The sequence below is a fragment of the Astyanax mexicanus genome, chromosome 2 (genome assembly GCF_023375975.1).
Source record: "Astyanax mexicanus isolate ESR-SI-001 chromosome 2, AstMex3_surface, whole genome shotgun sequence".
In the NCBI taxonomy this organism is placed as follows: Eukaryota; Metazoa; Chordata; class Actinopteri; order Characiformes; family Acestrorhamphidae; genus Astyanax; species Astyanax mexicanus.
In genome coordinates this window covers 31,131,806-31,157,251 of record NC_064409.1, presented here as the reverse complement: position 1 = coordinate 31,157,251, position 25,446 = coordinate 31,131,806, and the positions used below count along the sequence as shown (strand labels likewise).

Sequence of the window (25,446 nt, the reverse complement as noted above, 5' to 3'; positions counted from 1 at the left end):
ACAAACCCATCACACCTCTTATACCCACTGTCAAACCTCTCACACAACCCATCAAACCTCTTATACCCACTGTCAAACCTCTCACACAACCCATCAAACTTCTCATACCCACTGTCAAACCTCTCACACAACCCATCAAACCTCTTTTACCCACTGTAAAACCTTTCACACAACCCATCAAACCTCTTATACCCACTGTCAAACCTCTCACACAACCCATCAAACCTCTTATACCCACTGTCAAACCTCTCACACAACCCATCAAACCTCTTATACCCACTGTCAAACCTCTCACACAACCCATCAAACTTCTTATACCCACTGTCAAACCTCTCACACAACCCATGAAACCTCTTATACCCACTGTCAAACCTCTCACACAACCCATCAAACCTCTTATACCCACTGACAAACCTCTCACACAACCCATCAAACCTCTTATACCCACTGACAAACCTCTCACACAACCCATCAAACCTCTTATACCCACTGTCAAACCTCTCACACAACCCATCAAACCTCTTATACCCACTGTCAAACCTCTCACACAACCCATCAAACCTCTTATACCCACTGTCAAACCTCTCACACAACCCATCAAACCTCTTATACCCACTGTCAAACCTCTCACACAACCCATCAAACCTCTTATACCCACTGTCAAACCTCTCACACAACCCATCAAACCTCTTATACCCACTGTCAAACCTCTCACACAACCCATCAAACCTCTTATACCCACTGTCAAACCTCTTATACCCACTGTAAAACCTCTCACACAACCCATCAAACCTCTTATACCCACTGTCAAACCTCTCACACAACCCATCACACCTCTTATACCCACTGTCAAACCTCTCACACAACCCATCAAACCTCTTTTACCCACTGTAAAACCTTTCACACAACCCATCAATCCTCTTATACCCACTGTCAAACCTCTCACACAACCCATCAAACCTCTTATACCCACTGTCAAACCTCTTACACAACCCATCAAACCTCTTATACCCACTGTCAAACCTCTCACACAACCCATCAAACATCTTATACCCACTATCAAACCTCTCACACAACCCATCACACCTCTTATACCCACTGTCAAACACCTTGCCCACACCTTCAAACCTCTTTTACCCACTGTCAAACCTCTCACACAACCCATCAAACCTCTTATACCCACTGTCAAACCTCTCACACAACCCATCACACCTCTTATACCCACTGTCAAACCTCTCACACAACCCATCACACCTCTGATACCCACTGTCAAGCCTCTCACACAACCCATCAAACCTCTTTTACCCACTGTAAAACCTTTCACACAACCCATCAAACCTCTTATACCCACTGTAAAACCTCTCACACAACCCATCAAACCTCTTATACCCACTGTCAAACCTCTTACACAACCCATCAAACCTCTTATACCCACTGTCACACCTCTCACACAACCCATCAAACCTATTATACCCACTGTCAAACCTCTCACACAACCCATCAAACCTCTTATACCCACTGTCAAACCTCTCACACAACCCATCAAACCTCTTATACCCACTGACAAACCTCTCACACAACCCATCAAACCTCCTATACCCACTGTCAAACCTCTCACACAAACCATCAAACCTCTTATACCCACTGTCAAACCTCTCACACAACCCATCACACCTCTTATACCCACTGTCAAACCTCTCACTCAACCCATCAAACCTCTTTTACCCACTGTCAAACCTCTCACACAACCCATCAAACCTCTTATACCCACTGTCAAACCTCTCACACAACCCATCACACCTCTTATACCCACTGTCAAACCTCTCACACAACCCAACAAACCTCTTATACCCACTGTCAAACCTCTCACACAACCCATCACACCTCTTATACCCACTGTCAAACCTCTCACACAACCCATCACACCTCTTATACCCACTGTCAAACCTCTCACTCAACCCATCAAACCTCTTATACCCACTGTCAAACCTCTCACACAACCCATCAAACCTCTTATACCCACTGTCAAACCTCTCACACAACCCATCAAACCTCTTATACCCACTGTCAAACCTCTCACACAACCCATCAAACCTCTTATACCCACTGTCAAACCTCTCACACAACCCATCACACCTCTTATACCCACTGTCAAACCTCTCACACAACCCATCACACCTCTTATACCCACTGTCAAACCTCTCACTCAACCCATCAAACCTCTTATACCCACTGTCAAACCTCTCACACAACCCATCAAACCTCTTATACCCACTGTCAAACCTCTCACACAACCCATCAAACCTCTTATACCCACTGTCAAACCTCTCACACAACCCATCAAACCTCTTATACCCACTGTCAAACCTCTCACACAACCCATCAAACCTCTTATACCCACTGACAAACCTTTCACACAACCCATTAAACCTCTTATACCCACTGTCAAACCTCTCACACAACCCATCAAACCTCTTTTACCAACTGTCAAACCTCTCACACAACCCATCAAACCTCTTATACCCACTGTCAAACCTCTCACACAACCCATCACACCTCTTATACCCACTGTCAAACCTCTCACACAACCCATCAAACCTCTTATACCCACTGTCAAACCTCTCACACAACCAATCAAACCTCTTATACCCACTGTCAAACCTCTCACACAACCCATCAAACCTCTTATACCCACTGTCAAACCTCTCACACAACCCATCAAACCTCTTATACCCACTGACAAACCTCTCACACAACCCATCAAACCTCTTATACCCACTGTCAAACCTCTCATACCCACTGTCAAACCTCTCATACAACCCATCAAACCTCTTATACCCCCTGTCAAACCTCTCACACAACCCATCAAACCTCTTATACCCACTGTCAAACCTCTCACACAACCCATCACACCTCTTATACCCACTGTCAACCCTCTCACACAACCCATCAAACCTCATATACCCACTGTCAAACCTTTCACACAACCCATTAAACCTCTTATACCCACTGTCAAACCTCTCACACAACCCATCAAACCTCTTATACCCACTGTCAAACCTCTCACACAACCCATCACACCTCTTATACCCACTGTCAAACCTCTCACACAACCCATCAAACCTCTTATACCCACTGTCAAACCTCTCACACAACCCATCAAACTTCTAATACCCACTGTCAAACCTCTCACACAACCCATCAAACCTCATATACCCACTGTAAAACCTCTCACACAACCCATCAAACCTCTTATACCAACTGTAAAACCTCTCACACAACCCATCAAACCTCTTTTACCCACTGTCAAACCTCTCACACAACCCATCAAACTTCTTTTACCCACTGTCAGACCTCTCACACAACCCATGAAACCTCTTATACCCACTGTCAAACCTCTCACACAACCCATCACACCTCTTATACCCACTGTCAAACCTCTCACACAACCCATCAAACCTCTTATACCCATTGTCAAACCTCTTATACCCACTGTCAAACCTCTTACACAACCCATCAAACCTCTTATACCCACTGTCACACCTCTCACACAACCCATCAAACCTCTTATACCCACTGTCAAACCTCTCACACAACCCATCAAACCTCTTATACCCACTGTCAAACCTCTTATACCCACTGTCAAACCTCTTACACAACCCATGAAACCTCTTATACCCACTGTCAAACCTCTCACACAACCCATCAATCCTCTTATACCCACTGTCAAACCTCTCACACAACCCATCACACCTCTTATACCCACTGTCAAACCTCTCACACAACCCATCAAACCTCTTATACCCACTGTCAAACCTTGTGTACCCACTGTAAAACCTCTCACACAACCCATCAAACTTCTTATACCAACTGTCAAACCTCTTACACAACCCATCAAACCTCTTATACCCACTGTCACACCTCTCACACAACCCATCAAACCTCTTATACCCACTGACAAACCTCTCACACAACCCATCAAACCTCTTATACCCACTGTCAAACCTCTTATACCCACTGTCAAACCTCTTACACAACCCATCAAACCTCTTATACCCACTGACAAACCTATCACACAACCCATCAAACCTCTTATACCCAGTGTCAAACCTCTCACACAACCCATCACACCTCTTATACCCACTGTCAAACACCTTGACCACACCTTCAAACCTCTTTTACCCACTGTCAAACCTCTCACACAACCCGTCAAACCTCTTATACCCACTGTCAAACCTCTCACACAACCCATCAAACCTCTTATACCCACTGACAAACCTCTCACACAACCCATCAAACCTCCTATACCCACTGACAAACCTCTCACACAACCCATCAAACCTCTTATACCCACTGTCAAACCTCTCACACAACCCATCAAACCTCTTATACCCACTGTTAAACCTCTCACACAACCCATCAAACCTCTTATACCCACTGACAAACCTCTCACACAACCCATCAAACCTCTTATACCCACTGAAAAACCTCTCACACAACCCATCAAACCTCTAATACCAACTGCCAAACCTCTTATACCCACTGTCAAACCTCTCATACAACCCATCAAACCTCTTATACCCACTGTCAAACCTCTCACACAACCCATCAAAGCTCTTATACCCACTGTCAAACCTCTCATACCCACTGTCAAACCTCTCATACAACCCATCAAACCTCTTATACCCCCTGTCAAACCTCTCACACAACCCATCAAACCTCTTATACCCACTGTCAAACCTCTTACACAACCCATCAAACCTCTTATACCCACTGTCAAACCTCTCACACAACCCATCAAACCTCTTATACCCACTGTCAAACCTCTCACACAACCCATCACACCTCTTATACCCACTGTCAAACCTCTCACACAACCCATCAAACCTCTTATACCCACTGTAAAACCTCTCACACAACCCATCAAACCTCTTTTACCCACTGTCAAACCTCTCACACAACCCATCAAACTTCTTTTACCCACTGTCAGACCTCTCACACAACCCATGAAACCTCTTATACCCACTGTCAAACCTCTCACACAACCCATCACACCTCTTATACCCACTGTCAAACCTCTCACACAACCCATCAAACCTCTTATACCCACTGTCAAACCTCTTATACCCACTGTCAAACCTCTTACACAACCCATCAAACCTCTTATACCCACTGTCACACCTCTCACACAACCCATCAAACCTCTTATACCCACTGTCAAACCTCTCACACAACCCATCAAACCTCTTATACCCACTGTCAAACCTCTTATACCCACTGTCAAACCTCTTACACAACCCATCAAACCTCTTATACCCACTGTCAAACCTCTCACACAACCCATCAATCCTCTTATACCCACTGTCAAACCTCTCACACAACCCATCACACCTCTTATACCCACTGTCAAACCTCTCACACAACCCATCAAACCTCTTATACCCACTGTCAAACCTTTTGTACCCACTGTAAAACCTCTCACACAACCCATCAAACTTCTTATACCAACTGTCAAACCTCTTACACAACCCATCAAACCTCTTATACCCACTGTCACACCTCTCACACAACCCATCAAACCTCTTATACCCACTGACAAACCTCTCACACAACCCATCAAACCTCTTATACCCACTGTCAAACCTCTTATACCCACTGTCAAACCTCTTACACAACCCATCAAACCTCTTATACCCACTGACAAACCTATCACACAACCCATCAAACCTCTTATACCCAGTGTCAAACCTCTCACACAACCCATCACACCTCTTATACCCACTGTCAAACACCTTGACCACACCTTCAAACCTCTTTTACCCACTGTCAAACCTCTCACACAACCCGTCAAACCTCTTATACCCACTGTCAAACCTCTCACACAACCCATCAAACCTCTTATACCCACTGACAAACCTCTCACACAACCCATCAAACCTCCTATACCCACTGACAAACCTCTCACACAACCCATCAAACCTCTTATACCCACTGTCAAACCTCTCACACAACCCATCAAACCTCTTATACCCACTGTCAAACCTCTCACACAACCCATCAAACCTCTTATACCCACTGACAAACCTCTCACACAACCCATCAAACCTCTTATACCCACTGAAAAACCTCTCACACAACCCATCAAACCTCTAATACCAACTGCCAAACCTCTTATACCCACTGTCAAACCTCTCATACAACCCATCAAACCTCTTATACCCACTGTCAAACCTCTCACACAACCCATCAAAGCTCTTATACCCACTGTCAAACCTCTCATACCCACTGTCAAACCTCTCATACAACCCATCAAACCTCTTATACCCCCTGTCAAACCTCTCACACAACCCATCAAACCTCTTATACCCACTGTCAAACCTCTTACACAACCCATCAAACCTCTTATACCCACTGTCAAACCTCTCACACAACCCATCAAACCTCTTATACCCACTGTCAAACCTCTCACACAACCCATCACACCTCTTATACCCACTGTCAAACCTCTCACACAACCCATCACACCTCTTATACCCACTGTCAAACCTCTCACTCAACCCATCAAACCTCTTATACCCACTGTCAAACCTCTCACACAACCCATCAAACCTCTTATACCCACTGTCAAACCTCTCACACAACCCATCAAACCTCTTATACCCACTGTCAAACCTCTCACACAACCCATCAAACCTCTTATACCCACTGTCAAACCTCTCACACAACCCATCAAACCTCTTATACCCACTGACAAACCTTTCACACAACCCATTAAACCTCTTATACCCACTGTCAAACCTCTCACACAACCCATCAAACCTCTTTTACCAACTGCCAAACCTCTCACACAACCCATCAAACCTCTTATACCCACTGTCAAACCTCTCACACAACCCATCACACCTCTTATACCCACTGTCAAACCTCTCACACAACCCATCACACCTCTGATACCCACTGTCAAACCTCTCACACAACCCATCAAACCTCTTATACCCACTGTAAAACCTCTCAAACAACCCATCAAACCTCTCACTCTCAAACCTCTTACACAACCCATCAAACCTCTTATACCCACTGTCACACCTCTCACACAACCCATCAAACCTATTATACCCACTGTCAAACACCTTGCCCACACCTTCAAACCTCTTTTACCCACTGTCAAACCTCTCACACAACCCATCAAACCTCTTTTACCAACTGTCAAACCTCTCACACAACCCATCAAACCTCTTATACCCACTGTCAAACCTCTCACACAACCCATCAAACCTCTTATACCCACTGACAAACCTCTCACACAACCCATCAAACCTCCTATACCCACTGTCAAACCTCTCACACAAACCATCAAACCTCTTATACCCACTGTCAAACCTCTCACACAACCCATCAAACCTCTTATACCCACTGACAAACCTCTCACACAACCCATCAAACCTCCTATACCCACTGTCAAACCTCTCACACAAACCATCAAACCTCTTATACCCACTGTCAAACCTCTCACACAACCCATCACACCTCTTATACCCACTGTCAAACCTCTCACTCAACCCATCAAACCTCTTTTACCCACTGTCAAACCTCTCACACAACCCATCAAACCTCTTATACCCACTGTCAAACCTCTCACACAACCCATCACACCTCTTATACCCACTGTCAAACCTCTCACACAACCCATCAAACCTCTTATACCCACTGTCAAACCTCTCACACAACCCATCACACCTCTTATACCCACTGTCAAACCTCTCACACAACCCATCACACCTCTTATACCCAGTCAAACCTCTCACTCAACCCATCAAACCTCTTATACCCACTGTCAAACCTCTCACACAACCCATCAAACCTCTTATACCCACTGTCAAACCTCTCACACAACCCATCAAACCTCTTATACCCACTGTCAAACCTCTCACACAACCCATCAAACCTCTTATACCCACTGTCAAACCTCTCACACAACCCATCACACCTCTTATACCCACTGTCAAACCTCTCACACAACCCATCACACCTCTTATACCCACTGTCAAACCTCTCACTCAACCCATCAAACCTCTTATACCCACTGTCAAACCTCTCACACAACCCATCAAACCTCTTATACCCACTGTCAAACCTCTCACACAACCCATCAAACCTCTTATACCCACTGTCAAACCTCTCACACAACCCATCAAACCTCTTATACCCACTGTCAAACCTCTCACACAACCCATCAAACCTCTTATACCCACTGACAAACCTTTCACACAACCCATTAAACCTCTTATACCCACTGTCAAACCTCTCACACAACCCATCAAACCTCTTTTACCAACTGTCAAACCTCTCACACAACCCATCAAACCTCTTATACCCACTGTCAAACCTCTCACACAACCCATCACACCTCTTATACCCACTGTCAAACCTCTCACACAACCCATCAAACCTCTTATACCCACTGTCAAACCTCTCACACAACCAATCAAACCTCTTATACCCACTGTCAAACCTCTAACACAACCCATCACACCTCTTATACCCACTGTCAAACCTCTCACACAACCCATCACACCTCTGATACCCACTGTCAAACCTCTCACACAACCCATCAAACCTCTTATACCCACTGTAAAACCTCTCACACAACCCATCAAACCTCTCACTCTCAAACCTCTTACACAACCCATCAAACCTCTTATACCCACTGTCACACCTCTCACACAACCCATCAAACCTATTATACCCACTGTCAAACCTCTCACACAACCCATCAAACCTCTTATACCCACTGACAAACCTCTCACACAACCCATCAAACCTCCTATACCCACTGTCAAACCTCTCACACAAACCATCAATCCTCTTATACCCACTGTCAAACCTCTCACACAACCCATCACACCTCTTATACCCACTGTCAAACCTCTCACTCAACCCATCAAACCTCTTTTACCCACTGTCAAACCTCTCACACAACCCATCAAACCTCTTATACCCACTGTCAAACCTCTCACACAACCCATCAAACCTCTTATACCCACTGTCAAACCTCTCACACAACCCATCAAACTTTTAATACCCACTGTCAAACCTCTCACATAACCCATCAAACCTCTTATACCCACTGTAAAACCTTTCACACAACCCATCAAACCTATTATACCCACTGTCAAACCTCTCACACAACCCATGGAACCTCATATACCCACTGTAAAACCTCTCACACAACCCATCAAACTTCTAATACCCACTGTCAAACCTCTCACACAACCCATCAAACCTCTTATACCCACTGTCAAACCTCTCACACAACCCATCAAACCTCTTATACCCACTGTCAAACCTCTTATACCCACTGTAAAACCTCTCACACAACCCATCAAACTTCTTATACCCACTGTCAAACCTCTTACACAACCCATCAAACCTCTTATACCCACTGTCAAACCTTTCACACAACCCATCAAACCTCTTATACCCACTGTCAAACCTCTCACACAACCCATCAAACCTCTTATACCCACTGTCAAACCTCTCACACAACCCATCACACCTCTTATACCCACTGTCAAACCTCTCACACAACCCATCAAACCTCTTATACCCACTATCAAACCTCTCACACAACCCATCACACCTCTTATACCCACTGTCAAACCTCTCACACAACCCATCAAACCTCTTATACCCACTGTCAAACACCTTGCCCACACCTTCAAACCTCTTTTACCCACTGTCAAACCTCTCACACAACCCATCAAACCTCTTATACCCGCTGTCAAACCTCTCACACAACCCATCACACCTCTTATACCCACTGTCAAACCTCTCACACAACCCATCAAACCTCTTATACCCACTGTCAAACCTCTCACACAACCCATCAAACCTCTTATACCCACTGTCAAACCTCTCACAAAACCCATCAAACCTCTTATACCCACTGTCAAACCTCTTATACCCACTGTAAAACCTCTCACACAACCCATCAAACCTCTTATACCCACTGTCAAACCTTTCACACAACCCATCACACCTCTTATACCCACTGTCAAACCTCTCACACAACCCATCAAACCTCTTTTACCCACTGTAAAACCTTTCACACAACCCATCAAACCTCTTATACCCACTGTCAAACCTCTCACACAACCCATCAAACCTCTTATACCCACTGTCAAACACCTTGCCCACACCTTCAAACCTCTTTTACCCACTGTCAAACCTCTCACACAACCCATCAAACCTCTTATACCCACTGTCAAACCTCTCACACAACCCATCACACCTCTTATACCCACTGTCAAACCTCTCACACAACCCATCACACCTCTGATACCCACTGTCAAACCTCTCACACAACCCATCAAACCTCTTTTACCCACTGTAAAACCTCTCACACAACCCATCAAACCTCTTATACCCACTGTAAAACCTCTCACACAACCCATCAAACCTCTTATACCCACTGTCAAACCTCTTACACAACCCATCAAACCTCTTATACCCACTGTCACACCTCTCACACAACCCATCAAACCTATTATACCCACTGTCAAACCTCTCACACAACCCATCAAACCTCTTATACCCACTGTCAAACCTCTCACACAACCCATCAAACCTCTTTTACCCACTGACAAAGCTCTCACACAACCCATCAAACCTCCTATACCCACTGTCAAACCTCTCACACAACCCATCAAACCTCTTATACCCACTGTCAAACCTCTCACACAACCCATCAAACCTCTTATACCCACTGTCAAACCTCTCACACAACCCATCAAACCTCATATACCCACTGTAAAACCTCTCACACAACCCATCAAACTTCTAATACCCACTGTCAAACCTCTCACACAACCCATCAAACCTCTTATACCCACTGTCAAACCTCTCACACAACCCATCAAACCTCTTATACACACTGTCAAACCTCTTATACCCACTGTAAAACCTCTCACACAACCCATCAAACTTCTTATACCCACTGTCAAACCTCTTACACAACCCATCAAACCTCTTATACCCACTGTCACACCTCTCACACAACCCATCAAACCTCTTATACCCACTGTCAAACCTCTTACACAACCCATCAAACCTCTTATACCCACTGTCAAACCTCTCACACAACCCATCAAACCTCTTATACCCACTGACAAACCTCTCACACAACCCATCAAACCTCTTATACCCACTGTCAAACCGCTTACACAACCCATCAAACCTCTTATACCCACTGTCAAACCTCTCACACAACCCATCAAACCTCTTATACCCACTGTCAAACCTTTGACACAACCCATTAAACCTCTTATACCCACTGTCAAACCTCTCACACAACCCATCAAACCTCTTTTACCCACTGTCAAACCTCTCACACAACCCATCAAACCTCTTATACCCACTGTCAAACCTCTCACACAACCCATCAAACCTCCTATACCCACTGTCAAACCTCTCACACAACCCATCAAACCTCTTATACCCACTGTCAAACCTCTCACACAACCCATCAAACCTCTTTTACCCACTGTCAAACCTCTCACACAACCCATCAAACCTCTTATACCCACTGTCAAACCTCTCACACAACCCATCAAACCTCCTATACCCACTGTCAAACCTCTCACACAACCCATCACACCTCTTATACCTACTGTCAAACACCTTGCCCACACCTTCAAACCTCTTTTACCCACTGTCAAACCTCTCACACAACCCATCAAACCTCTTATACCCACTGTCAAACCTCTCACACAACCCATCACACCTCTTATACCCACTGTCAAACCTCTCACACAACCCATCACACCTCTGATACCCACTGTCAAACCTCTCACACAACCCATCAAACCTCTTTTACCCACTGTAAAACCTTTCACACAACCCATCAAACCTCTTATACCCACTGTCAAACCTCTCACACAACCCATCAAACCTCTTATATCCACTGTCAAACCTCTCACACAACCCATCACACCTCTTATACCCACTGTCAAACCTCTCACACAACCCATCAAACCTCTTATACCCACTGTCAAACCTCTCACACAACCCATCAAACCTCATATACCCACTGTAAAACCTCTCACACAACCCATCAAACTTCTAATACCCACTGTCAAACCTCTCACACAACCCATCAAACCTCTTATACCCACTGTCAAACCTCTCACACAACCCATCAAACCTCTTATACCCACTGTCAAACCTCTTATACCCACTGTAAAACCTCTCACACAACCCATCAAACTTCTTATACCCACTGTCAAACCTCTTACACAACCCATCAAACCTCTTATACCCACTGTCACACCTCTCACACAACCCATCAAACCTCTTATACCCACTGTCAAACCTCTTACACAACCCATCAAACCTCTTATACCCACTGTCAAACCTTTCACACAACCCATTAAACCTCTTATACCCACTGTCAAACCTCTCACACAACCCATCAAACCTCTTTTACCCACTGTCAAACCTCTCACACAACCCATCAAACCTCTTATACCCACTGACAAACCTCTCACACAACCCATCAAACCTCTTATACCCACTGTCAAACCTCTCACACAACCCATCAAACTTCTTATACCCACTGTCAAACCTCTCACACAACCCATGAAACCTCTTATACCCACTGTCAAACCTCTCACACAACCCATCAAACCTCTTATACCCACTGACAAACCTCTCACACAACCCATCAAACCTCTTATACCCACTGACAAACCTCTCACACAACCCATCAAACCTCTTATACCCACTGTCAAACCTCTCACACAACCCATCAAACCTCTTATACCCACTGTCAAACCTCTCACACAACCCATCAAACCTCTTATACCCACTGTCAAACCTCTCACACAACCCATCAAACCTCTTATACCCACTGTCAAACCTCTCACACAACCCATCAAACCTCTTATACCCACTGTCAAACCTCTCACACAACCCATCAAACCTCTTATACCCACTGTCAAACCTCTCACACAACCCATCAAACCTCTTATACCCACTGTCAAACCTCTTATACCCACTGTAAAACCTCTCACACAACCCATCAAACCTCTTATACCCACTGTCAAACCTCTCACACAACCCATCACACCTCTTATACCCACTGTCAAACCTCTCACACAACCCATCAAACCTCTTTTACCCACTGTAAAACCTTTCACACAACCCATCAATCCTCTTATACCCACTGTCAAACCTCTCACACAACCCATCAAACCTCTTATACCCACTGTCAAACCTCTTACACAACCCATCAAACCTCTTATACCCACTGTCAAACCTCTCACACAACCCATCAAACCTCTTATACCCACTATCAAACCTCTCACACAACCCATCACACCTCTTATACCCACTGTCAAACACCTTGCCCACACCTTCAAACCTCTTTTACCCACTGTCAAACCTCTCACACAACCCATCAAACCTCTTATACCCACTGTCAAACCTCTCACACAACCCATCACACCTCTTATACCCACTGTCAAACCTCTCACACAACCCATCACACCTCTGATACCCACTGTCAAACCTCTCACACAACCCATCAAACCTCTTTTACCCACTGTAAAACCTTTCACACAACCCATCAAACCTCTTATACCCACTGTAAAACCTCTCACACAACCCATCAAACCTCTTATACCCACTGTCAAACCTCTTACACAACCCATCAAACCTCTTATACCCACTGTCACACCTCTCACACAACCCATCAAACCTATTATACCCACTGTCAAACCTCTCACACAACCCATCAAACCTCTGATACCCACTGTCAAACCTCTCACACAACCCATCAAACCTCTTTTACCCACTGTAAAACCTTTCACACAACCCATCAAACCTCTTATACCCACTGTAAAACCTCTCACACAACCCATCAAACCTCTTATACCCACTGTCAAACCTCTTACACAACCCATCAAACCTCTTATACCCACTGTCACACCTCTCACACAACCCATCAAACCTATTATACCCACTGTCAAACCTCTCACACAACCCATCAAACCTCTTATACCCACTGTCAAACCTCTCACACAACCCATCAAACCTCTTATACCCACTGACAAAGCTCTCACACAACCCATCAAACCTCCTATACCCACTGTCAAACCTCTAACACAACCCATCAAACCTCTTATACCCACTGTCAAACCTCTCACACAACCCATCACACCTCTTATACCCACTGTCAAACCTCTCACTCAATCCATCAAACCTCTTTTACCCACTGTCAAACCTCTCACACAACCCATCAAACCTCTTATACCCACTGTCAAACCTCTCACACAACCCATCACACCTCTTATACCCACTGTCAAACCTCTCACACAACCCATCACACCTCTGATACCCACTGTCAAACCTCTCACACAACCCATCAAACCTCTTTTACCCACTGTAAAACCTTTCACACAACCCATCAAACCTCTTATACCCACTGTAAAACCTCTCACACAACCCATCAAACCTCTTATACCCACTGTCAAACCTCTCACACAACCCATCAAACCTCTTATACCCACTGTCAAACCTCTCACACAACCCATCAAACCTCTTATACCCACTGTCAAACCTCTCACACAACCCATCAAACCTCTTATACCCACTGTCAAACCTCTCACACAACCCATCAAACCTCTTATACCCACTGTCAAACCTCTTATACCCACTGTAAAACCTCTCACACAACCCATCAAACCTCTTATACCCACTGTCAAACCTCTCACACAACCCATCACACCTCTTATACCCACTGTCAAACCTCTCACACAACCCATCAAACCTCTTTTACCCACTGTAAAACCTTTCACACAACCCATCAATCCTCTTATACCCACTGTCAAACCTCTCACACAACCCATCAAACCTCTTATACCCACTGTCAAACCTCTTACACAACCCATCAAACCTCTTATACCCACTGTCAAACCTCTCACACAACCCATCAAACCTCTTATACCCACTATCAAACCTCTCACACAACCCATCAATCCTCTTATACCCACTGTCAAACCTCTCACACAACCCATCAAACCTCTTATACCCACTGTCAAACCTCTTACACAACCCATCAAACCTCTTATACCCACTGTCAAACCTCTCACACAACCCATCAAACCTCTTATACCCACTATCAAACCTCTCACACAACCCATCACACCTCTTATACCCACTGTCAAACACCTTGCCCACACCTTCAAACCTCTTTTACCCACTGTCAAACCTCTCACACAACCCATCAAACCTCTTATACCCACTGTCAAACCTCTCACACAACCCATCACACCTCTTATACCCACTGTCAAACCTCTCACACAACCCATCACACCTCTGATACCCACTGTCAAACCTCTCACACAACCCATCAAACCTCTTTTACCCACTGTAAAACCTTTCACACAACCCATCAAACCTCTTATACCCACTGTCAAACCTCTTACACAACCCATCAAACCTCTTATACCCACTGTCAAACACCTTGCCCACACCTTCAAACCTCTTTTACCCACTGTCAAACCTCTCACACAACCCATCAAACCTCTTATACCCACTGTCAAACCTCTCACACAACCCATCACACCTCTTATACCCACTGTCAAACCTCTCACACAACCCATCACACCTCTGATACCCACTGTAAAACCTCTCACACAACCCATCAAACCTCTTATACCCACTGTCAAACCTCTTACACAACCCATCAAACCTCTTATACCCACTGTCACACCTCTCACACAACCCATCAAACCTATTATACCCACTGTCAAACCTCTCACACAACCCATCACACCTCTGATACCCACTGTCAAACCTCTCACACAACCCATCAAACCTCTTTTACCCACTGTAAAACCTCTCACACAACCCATCAAACCTCTTATACCCACTGTCAAACCTCTTACACAACCCATCAAACCTCTTATACCCACTGTCACACCTCTCACACAACCCATCAAACCTATTATACCCACTGTCAAACCTCTCACACAACCCATCAAACCTCTTATACCCACTGTCAAACCTCTCACACAACCCATCAAACCTCTTATACCCACTGACAAAGCTCTCACACAACCCATCAAACCTCCTATACCCACTGTCAAACCTCTCACACAACCCATCAAACCTCTTATACCCACTGTCAAACCTCTCACACAACCCATCACACCTCTTATACCCACTGTCAAACCTCTCACTCAATCCATCAAACCTCTTTTACCCACTGTCAAACCTCTCACACAACCCATCAAACCTCTTATACCCACTGTCAAACCTCTCACACAACCCATCACACCTCTTATACCCACTGTCAAACCTCTCACACAACCCATCACACCTCTGATACCCACTGTCAAACCTCTCACACAACCCATCAAACCTCTTTTACCCACTGTAAAACCTTTCACACAACCCATCAAACCTCTTATACCCACTGTAAAACCTCTCACACAACCCATCAAACCTCTTATACCCACTGTCAAACCTCTCACACAACCCATCAAACCTCATATACCCACTGTCAAACCTCTCACACAACCCATCAAACCTCTTATACCCACTGTCAAACCTCTCACACAACCCATCAAACCTCTTATACCCACTGTCAAACCTCTCACACAACCCATCAAACCTCTTATACCCACTGTCAAACCTCTTATACCCACTGTAAAACCTCTCACACAACCCATCAAACCTCTTATACCCACTGTCAAACCTCTCACACAACCCATCACACCTCTTATACCCACTGTCAAACCTCTCACACAACCCATCAAACCTCTTTTACCCACTGTAAAACCTTTCACACAACCCATCAATCCTCTTATACCCACTGTCAAACCTCTCACACAACCCATCAAACCTCTTATACCCACTGTCAAACCTCTTACACAACCCATCAAACCTCTTATACCCACTGTCAAACCTCTCACACAACCCATCAAACCTCTTATACCCACTATCAAACCTCTCACACAACCCATCACACCTCTTATACCCACTGTCAAACACCTTGCCCACACCTTCAAACCTCTTTTACCCACTGTCAAACCTCTCACACAACCCATCAAACCTCTTATACCCACTGTCAAACCTCTCACACAACCCATCACACCTCTTATACCCACTGTCAAACCTCTCACACAACCCATCACACCTCTGATACCCACTGTCAAACCTCTCACACAACCCATCAAACCTCTTTTACCCACTGTAAAACCTTTCACACAACCCATCAAACCTCTTATACCCACTGTAAAACCTCTCACACAACCCATCAAACCTCTTATACCCACTGTCAAACCTCTTACACAACCCATCAAACCTCTTATACCCACTGTCACACCTCTCACACAACCCATCAAACCTATTATACCCACTGTCAAACCTCTCACACAACCCATCAAACCTCTTATACCCACTGTCAAACCTCTCACACAACCCATCAAACCTCTTATACCCACTGACAAAGCTCTCACACAACCCATCAAACCTCCTATACCCACTGTCAAACCTCTCACACAACCCATCAAACCTCTTATACCCACTGTCAAACCTCTCACACAACCCATCAAACCTCTTTTACCCACTGTAAAACCTTTCACACAACCCATCAAACCTCTTATACCCACTGTAAAACCTCTCACACAACCCATCAAACCTCTTATACCCACTGTCAAACCTCTCACACAACCCATCAAACCTCTTATACACACTGTCAAACCTCTTATACCCACTGTAAAACCTCTCACACAACCCATCAAACTTCTTATACCCACTGTCAAACCTCTTACACAACCCATCAAACCTCTTATACCCACTGTCACACCTCTCACACAACCCATCAAACCTCTTATACCCACTGTCAAACCTCTTACACAACCCATCAAACCTCTTATACCCACTGTCAAACCTCTCACACAACCCATCAAACCTCTTATACCCACTGACAAACCTTTGACACAACCCATTAAACCTCTTTTACCCACTGTCAAACCTCTCACACAACCCATCAAACCTCTTTTACCCACTGTCAAACCTCTCACACAACCCATCAAACCTCTTATACTCACTGTCAAACCTCTCACACAACCCATCACACCTCTTATACCTACTGTCAAACACCTTGCCCACACCTTCAAACCACTTATACCCACTGTCAAACCTCTCACACAACCCTTCAAACCTCTTATACCCACTGACAAACACCTTGCCCACTCCTTCAAACCTCTTATACCCACTGACAACATTTATCACATTTCAAACCTCTCACACACATAAACCTCTCACACAATGTTAATCTAAATTAAACAGAGAGGAATGAAAGAATGCGTGAGAGGTTTGACAGTGTGAGAGTAAAGTATGAGGTCTCACATATTAGGTGTAAAAAGTGAGCACTGGGTGTTTGGTTCTTATTTTTTCACATAAGTGGAGTCATGAGGCAGAGTTAAAGTCTCCAGCAGCGTGTGGTTTAGCAGCCATGTAAGAATTCCACTTCTTCTCATCCAGCTGTGCTAGAAGTGTACAGACGGCGAGGTCACAGTGTGCTGCTGGCTGGCCAAACACAACGATTCCAAACAACCGCACGCTGACTGACGAGAACAGAGACATTTCTGAATGCCCAAATATACACAAACTGTCTCCATTTTCACCAGTTATCTGGTGTTTATGACTAAAGGAAAGGCCTTGGCACAACTGGGTACAGATCTTGTCAGATATTTTCATCTGGGTATCTTTACTTTATATTCCATCCACTCTCTGTGCCCTTTAAATAAAACATAAATGTATACCAGAGTTCTGGCTGCAATACAAACTCATCTAAAACCCTTCACCAAAATGATGTGCTTAAACAGAGTGTGGTGTAATAAGAGGCAGGTGACTAAGCCTTAACAAAGTGTAAAACTAAACTAAAATAAAAATAAAAGGTTTTTTTAGTGTCCAAAATGACACATACTTACAGAATTATCACAAATACATATTTATATTTGAAATTGTGGATGTTGTTTCACATCTAAAAGTCCAGACCAGGGTGCAATTCATAGTTTGTGTGTTTAATACATTGTTTTGGATTCATATTAAAGTGAGGAATTGTGTTCTCTGGAATGATAGTTCTCCATTCAATATTTTTGGTGTGAGTTCATGAGTTAGTGATAAGATGGGGTGATGATCATTGTCACTGAATGCTGTAGTATTTGCCAGACAGAGTGTTGCTCTCACCATGTAGAGAGCCTTTTACTTTTTCACTTATTTTGACATTCTATAGCATGAAAAAAAATATACAAGTAGTCTTGCTTAAAATACTACAGAAATGTTTAATCTTTCAGATTAGGTTCGATTACGGTATAAAATGATAAGGAGAGTTTACCTGTCCAGCTGTGTCCAAAATCTCCATGCTCACCATCTCATCATCGATGTTTGCTTGATGTCGGTATGTAGACTCTTTAAAATTTAAAAGAGAAAATGCATCAGAAATAGAGCTACATCTGAACGTGCATATGCATTGATGAAAGCTAACAAGTAATAACTATGTTGTATGTTTTTAGCAAATAAGCATACACTGACAGGCCAAATATTAAGCAACAGGAACTAGTATCATGTCCCATGACTTTTGCCATATCCCACAGAATTCACATCCTGATCATGCTAGCCAGGCGAACGTATATGCAGGTTTGACTTTAGTAAAAATAAACAAGAGGAACAAAAGCAACACAGAAAGTAAACACTGGTAGTAATAACACAAAAACAAGAATAGACAAGACTAAGAAAAGTAGACTATGAAAATCAAACTAGGGAAATCAAACTAAGAAAACTAGACCAAGAATACAAAAAAAGGCCAGAATTGGATCACACAAATATAACCCAAGCATACAAAAATACTATGGATACAAAAGCACAAAGAATTTGCAAAAGACTCAACAAGCACAGAAACAAAGGGGCATATATATACAAAAAGGGTGAGGAACACCTGGGGTAGGAAACAAGGGGGCGGGGTTACAAACCAGACACAAGGTGACAACACTGAATAGGGCAGTGCTAGGGTGGAGACAGGACAATAACAAAACAAGGTCATGTGCTAGTTTACCACGTGTAGAGGAAAACCAATTAGGAGAACAGAGGACATGAGCAGAAAGGACAAAAAAAAAAAAAACAAGACAGGCATGGGCTGAGGAGTGACACATTTCTTCCACATGTAAATATACATAACTACCACTCAATCTATACTATGACAAAAGTAATCAGAAAAACAAAACTGAATTCACACAATTACTGTGATCAGGCGCTTCCTGTTGTCTGCAATAAACTCTTTGAAATGTGTCTACAGCTTCAGATGTTGCTATTTGAATTGATTAGACACAGTTTGGGAAGGCAGACTGTTCCCAGGAACAGTTGCAAAGGAACACCTTGAACCTTCCAAGAGCTGTCTGGCCAAATTGGCCAAGCATTTCCCAGGACAGAGAGGTAATAAATTATACTTCGATCACCCAAACATCGTATTCAATGGACAGCCTTCTCTTCAACACTCCATGAATCAGATCTTGGCAAAGTTGCAAGACAGAAGCCACTGTTGAGTGAAATACACGTAACAGATCGTTTAGCGTTTACTAAACAAAATGTAATGTAGACAGTAAGCACTTTTACATGTCTGGGAAAAACAGTGCACATTATCTAAGAAATAACTTTACTGCAGTGAAACATGGTGGTGGTATTATAGTGCTGCTTCTCAGTGGCAAAACAGGGCAAAAAATACTCCTCTAAAGAGCACGCAAACTCAGACTGAGAGTACAGCTTAGACAAATTAGAGGCTTAAACCACTGAACATCTGTGGAGAAACATGAAGTTAATATAAACTGCCGAAACCCAGATACACAAAAACATTTAAAGAAGATTTGTAGCTGTAATAGCTGATAAAAGGACAAAATACCAGTATTAAATAGCAGGTCTCAATATCAAAACTCTATGATTTTCAAAACCAAATCCACTACAAAATTGTCTAAATTCTTTTTGTGTCCACTGTGTACTAGTGTACTATAAACAGGTTTAGTTTCAGTATAATATTGAACAAAATTTAAAGAAGAGGAGTTACTATCACAAAAGTTTTTTTTTGATATTTGAATACTATAATATTTTCTCTATATATTTGTATAGTTTTATCGGATTACTGCAACATAGTCATTGAGATTGTTAGGTAAAAGCAGATAAAAATAACCAAATACACTCTTTTTTTTATTTGAAAAGTAAAAGGCTTTTGATCATTATCAGTAACTGGAAACAGATTTTTGTTCACATTTCAGTATCCCAAACAATTAAAATAGAATAATGTATAATTATTTTTTCCCTAACCATTAAAATTAAATGAATGCTGTCTTTCTGCATGATGATTACAAGATCTATGACAGTACAACAATGGATTGAGGCTGTTTCATGAGATTTATAATTATAATTTATACAAATGACCATATTGTATTATTATTATTATTATTATTATTATTATTATTATTATTATTATTATTATTATTATTATTATTGTATTCATAATCAAAGTACCCATTTTTTTATACCAAAAACTTGGCTCAAGCTGTTTGAACATGACTACCAGTGCACTGTCTTTCCTAATCCTACTGAATTTGGTCATTTCTTTCAGTAGAAACAACATTCCAGATGACTCATCTCAGAATCTCAGAATACAACTTAAATTCCTCCAACCTTTCAACACAGCCAGCTCTCCAACCAGCTTACCCTCCATATCTGCTTCCTTCTTTAGCACAAGCCCACTGCTGAACATGAATCTGCCCTGAGCCATGCTGGTGAGAGATGCCACTGCTTGCTGAGTGACAGATCTGTTGGTCCCTGGTGGATGATTTCTCCAATGAGAGCAGTCAGAGGCCTGTGCAGCTGCAGACCTGCCCATTAATGGTCTTGTGGCTGGCTATTAACATGCTGTGCTCCAATATATGCAGTGCCAGTCGATCTGTTGAACAAGTCTACAGATCAAAGCCTTTCCTTTATTTTTTAAAGAATAACATTGAATGTAATTCAACCCTAAAAAGCAGTGTATGTATATGGAACCCTTTCCAGGGCCATGTACATGTCCTTCTCAAAAAATTTGCATATTGTGATAAAGTTAATTATTTTCTGTAATGTACTGATAAACATTAGACTTTCATATATTTTAGGTTCATTACACACAACTGAAGTAGTTCAAGCCTTTTATTGTTTTAATATTGATGATTTTGGCAAAAAAGTAAAGAAAAAAATTAAATCTCAAAAAATTAGCATATTTCATCCGACCAATAAAAGAAAAGTGTTTTTAATAAAAAAAAAGTCAACCTTCAAATAATTCTGTTCAGTTATGCACTCAATACTTGGTCGGGAATCCTTTTGCAGAAATGACGGCTTCAATGCGGCGTAGCATGAAGGCAATCAGCCTGTGTTACTGCTGAGGTGTTATGGAGGCCCAGTATGCTTCGATAGCGGCCTTAAGCTCATCCAGAGTGTTGGGTCTTGCGTCTCTCAACTTTCTCTTCACAATATCCCACAGATTCTCTATGGGGTTCAGGTCAGGAGAGTTGGCAGGCCAATTGAGCACAGTAATACCATGGTCAGAAATCCATTTACCAGTGGTTTTGGCACTGTGAGCAGGTGTCAGGTCGTGCTGAAAAATGAAATCTTCATCTCCATAAAGCTTTTGAGCAGATGGAAGCATGAAGTGCTCTAAAATCTCCTGATAGCTAGCTGCATTGACCCTGCCCTTGATAAAACACAGTGGACCAACACCAGCAGCTGACATGGCACCCCAGACCATCACTGACTGTGGGTACTTGACACTGGACTTCAGGCATTTTGGCATTTCCTTCTCCCCAGTCTTCCTCCAGACTCTGGCACCTTGATTTCCGAATGACATGCAAAAATTGAGCAACAGTCCAGTGCTGCTTCTGTGTAGCCCAGGTCAGGCGCTTCTGCTGCTGTTTCTGGTTCAAAAGTAGCCCATTTCCTGCACACGCCTGTGCACGGTGGCTCTGGATGTTTCTACTCCAGACTCAGTCCACTGCTTCCGCAGGTCCCCCAAGGTCTGGAATCGGCCCTTCTCCACAATCTTCCTCAGGGTCCGGTCACCTCTTCTCGTTGTGCAGCGTTTTCTACCACACTTTTTCCTTCCCACAGACTTCCCACTGAGGTGCCTTGATACAGCACTCTGGGAACAGCCTATTTGTTCAGAAATTTCTTTCTGTGTCTTACCCTGTTGTTTGAGGGTGTCAATGATGGCCTTCTGGACAGCAGTCAGGTCGGCAGTCTTACCCATGATTGCGGTTTTGAGTAATAAACCAGGCTGTGAGTTTTTAAAAGCCTCAGGAATCTTTTGCAGGTGTTTAGAGTTAATTCGTTGATTCAGATGATTAGGTTAATAGCTCGTTTGGAGAACCTTTTCATGATATGCTAATTTTGTGAGATTTTGGGTTTCCATGAGCTGTATGCCAAAATCATCAGTATTAAAACAATAAAAGACCTGAAATATTTCAGTTGGTGTGCAATGAATCAAAAATATACGAAAGTTTAATTTTTATCATTTCATTATGAAAAAGAATGAACTTTATCACCATATGCTAATTTTTGAGAAGGACCTGTATAGCATTTCCAGGAAATAAACCTGCCATCTCCTAGTAGCAGAGTAGCAAAACACTTAAAAGGCTGTGACAACACATTTAAACAGCAAACGCCACTAAATATATTATTTTCACAATGTATACCAAACAGACCTTACTATATATTTGTATTTAGCATGACAAAGTTAATGCCAAAACACTGCTGAACTCCAAAAATCACATAAAAAGCTAAAAATGTATAGTTTGTCAGGATTATACAGGTGCAGATACCAATAAGATACTTTATTAAAAGAAGTATCAATACAAAGGAGTAGTAAAGACAAGCAGGGTCAACACCATTGAACAGCAGCAAGAGGGATCAGACATACCATAAATGACAGACAGTTTGAGCAAGGATATATCAGGGAATCAGAATTGAAGAAATAAAAGAAGGTTGTAGATGAGAGAGTAGACAAGACAAGGGTTAAACATGTTCTAAAGCGGCCAGCCTACAATGGCCAGCTGTTATAATTTATGCTAACTCAAGATTTCATTTCCCATTACTTAAAAAATTTGAGTAAACCAGCTGCCTTAAAAAAGTTAATTAAACTCAACTTATCCTGTCTTACAGTATAACAAAAATAAAAAAGGTAAATCAACTTCCCCTTTAGTTGTAATAACCTAATGTTCTAAGTTATGTTAACTTAAGTTTTCACTACCCATTACTTAACTTTTTTAAGGCAACCGGTTTCCTCAATTTTTTTTAAAGTAAATTCAACTTATCCGGTCTTACATTGTAGTTGGAACAGACACAAGAGGCACAATGGTGTCACAAGTAAGCCCTAAGAATGTACAGTGGTCTGTATAGCTTTGAAAACTATGAGTACATTTTTTTTTATTTGACATACAATGTAAATTTAAAATTGTTCTCCTTAATGTGATTTTTATGTCAGCTGAACAAGAAATATTAAATTGGATCATAAACTATAGCAACTTAGTTGCCTTTACTAACGTTATTAAGTTTCTTGTTAAAAATTGGCCTAACTAAACAATTTGTGTTGCAAAATTTACAAATTGTAGTTGAAGTCTTGTTGAGGCCAAGCCAACTACTCTGCACTACTGCACATGGTCAGTTTTACTCTTTAGTTAAACAGGGTCTACTGAGCAATTATGCAGGGGTTTTCACCTGATGTTGGTCACACTATTTGCATATTGGGTGTGTCCTCCCACCTCTCACTCACCACCAGTGTGTAGTCATTCTCCACAGGCTACTTCTTTTAGGATTCACATATGTGTTATGTTATATTAACTGCCTGACTTTAGTGTTGAGGGCCATAAGAGTAAATTACTGTTTTGTATTGCTCAGCATGACTATATGCTGGCTGGGTTAAGCTGGTCTTATTTGTATAACTGCAGGCTTATATGACTGATAATAAGACACATGTAGTAGTCATAAATTCTTAGTTGTTAACTTATATGAACAAAAAATATACTTTTGTGCTCTTTATGTGAGATTGATTTATGTAAAACTTGATTGAAAATTTTATTTTAGTTGAATTTTATTTAGTTGATAGTCAGCAGAACTTATAAAACACATTTTATAGAACCTAAATGAGGCCAACTAACGACTAAGTGTTTTTTTAACTGACACAATGCAGCATACTTAGGTGTATTTGGTTTACAGATCATAATTCATTGACTCAGCATATTTTCTTTAATTGGACCAAAATTCTAGGGTTGTCAGCAGAACCGAAAATTAAATTAGACCAACTAAAAAACAGGTCACTAAAAATGGTGAGAGTTAATTTTTACAGTGTAGATA

The 25,446-nt window shown here is 42.6% G+C and overlaps 1 protein-coding gene across 1 annotated transcript in view; it reads right to left on the bottom strand.

Moving 5' to 3' along the window:
* The window catches only part of rerg (RAS-like, estrogen-regulated, growth inhibitor), a 108,737-nt gene that overhangs the window by 16,866 nt on the left and 66,425 nt on the right, over positions 1-25,446 (bottom strand). Inside the window, exon 4 of the mRNA XM_015607512.3 lies at positions 19,409-19,482. Coding sequence (XP_015462998.2) covers positions 19,409-19,482 — 74 coding nt within the window. The remainder of the gene's footprint in view (positions 1-19,408; positions 19,483-25,446) is intronic.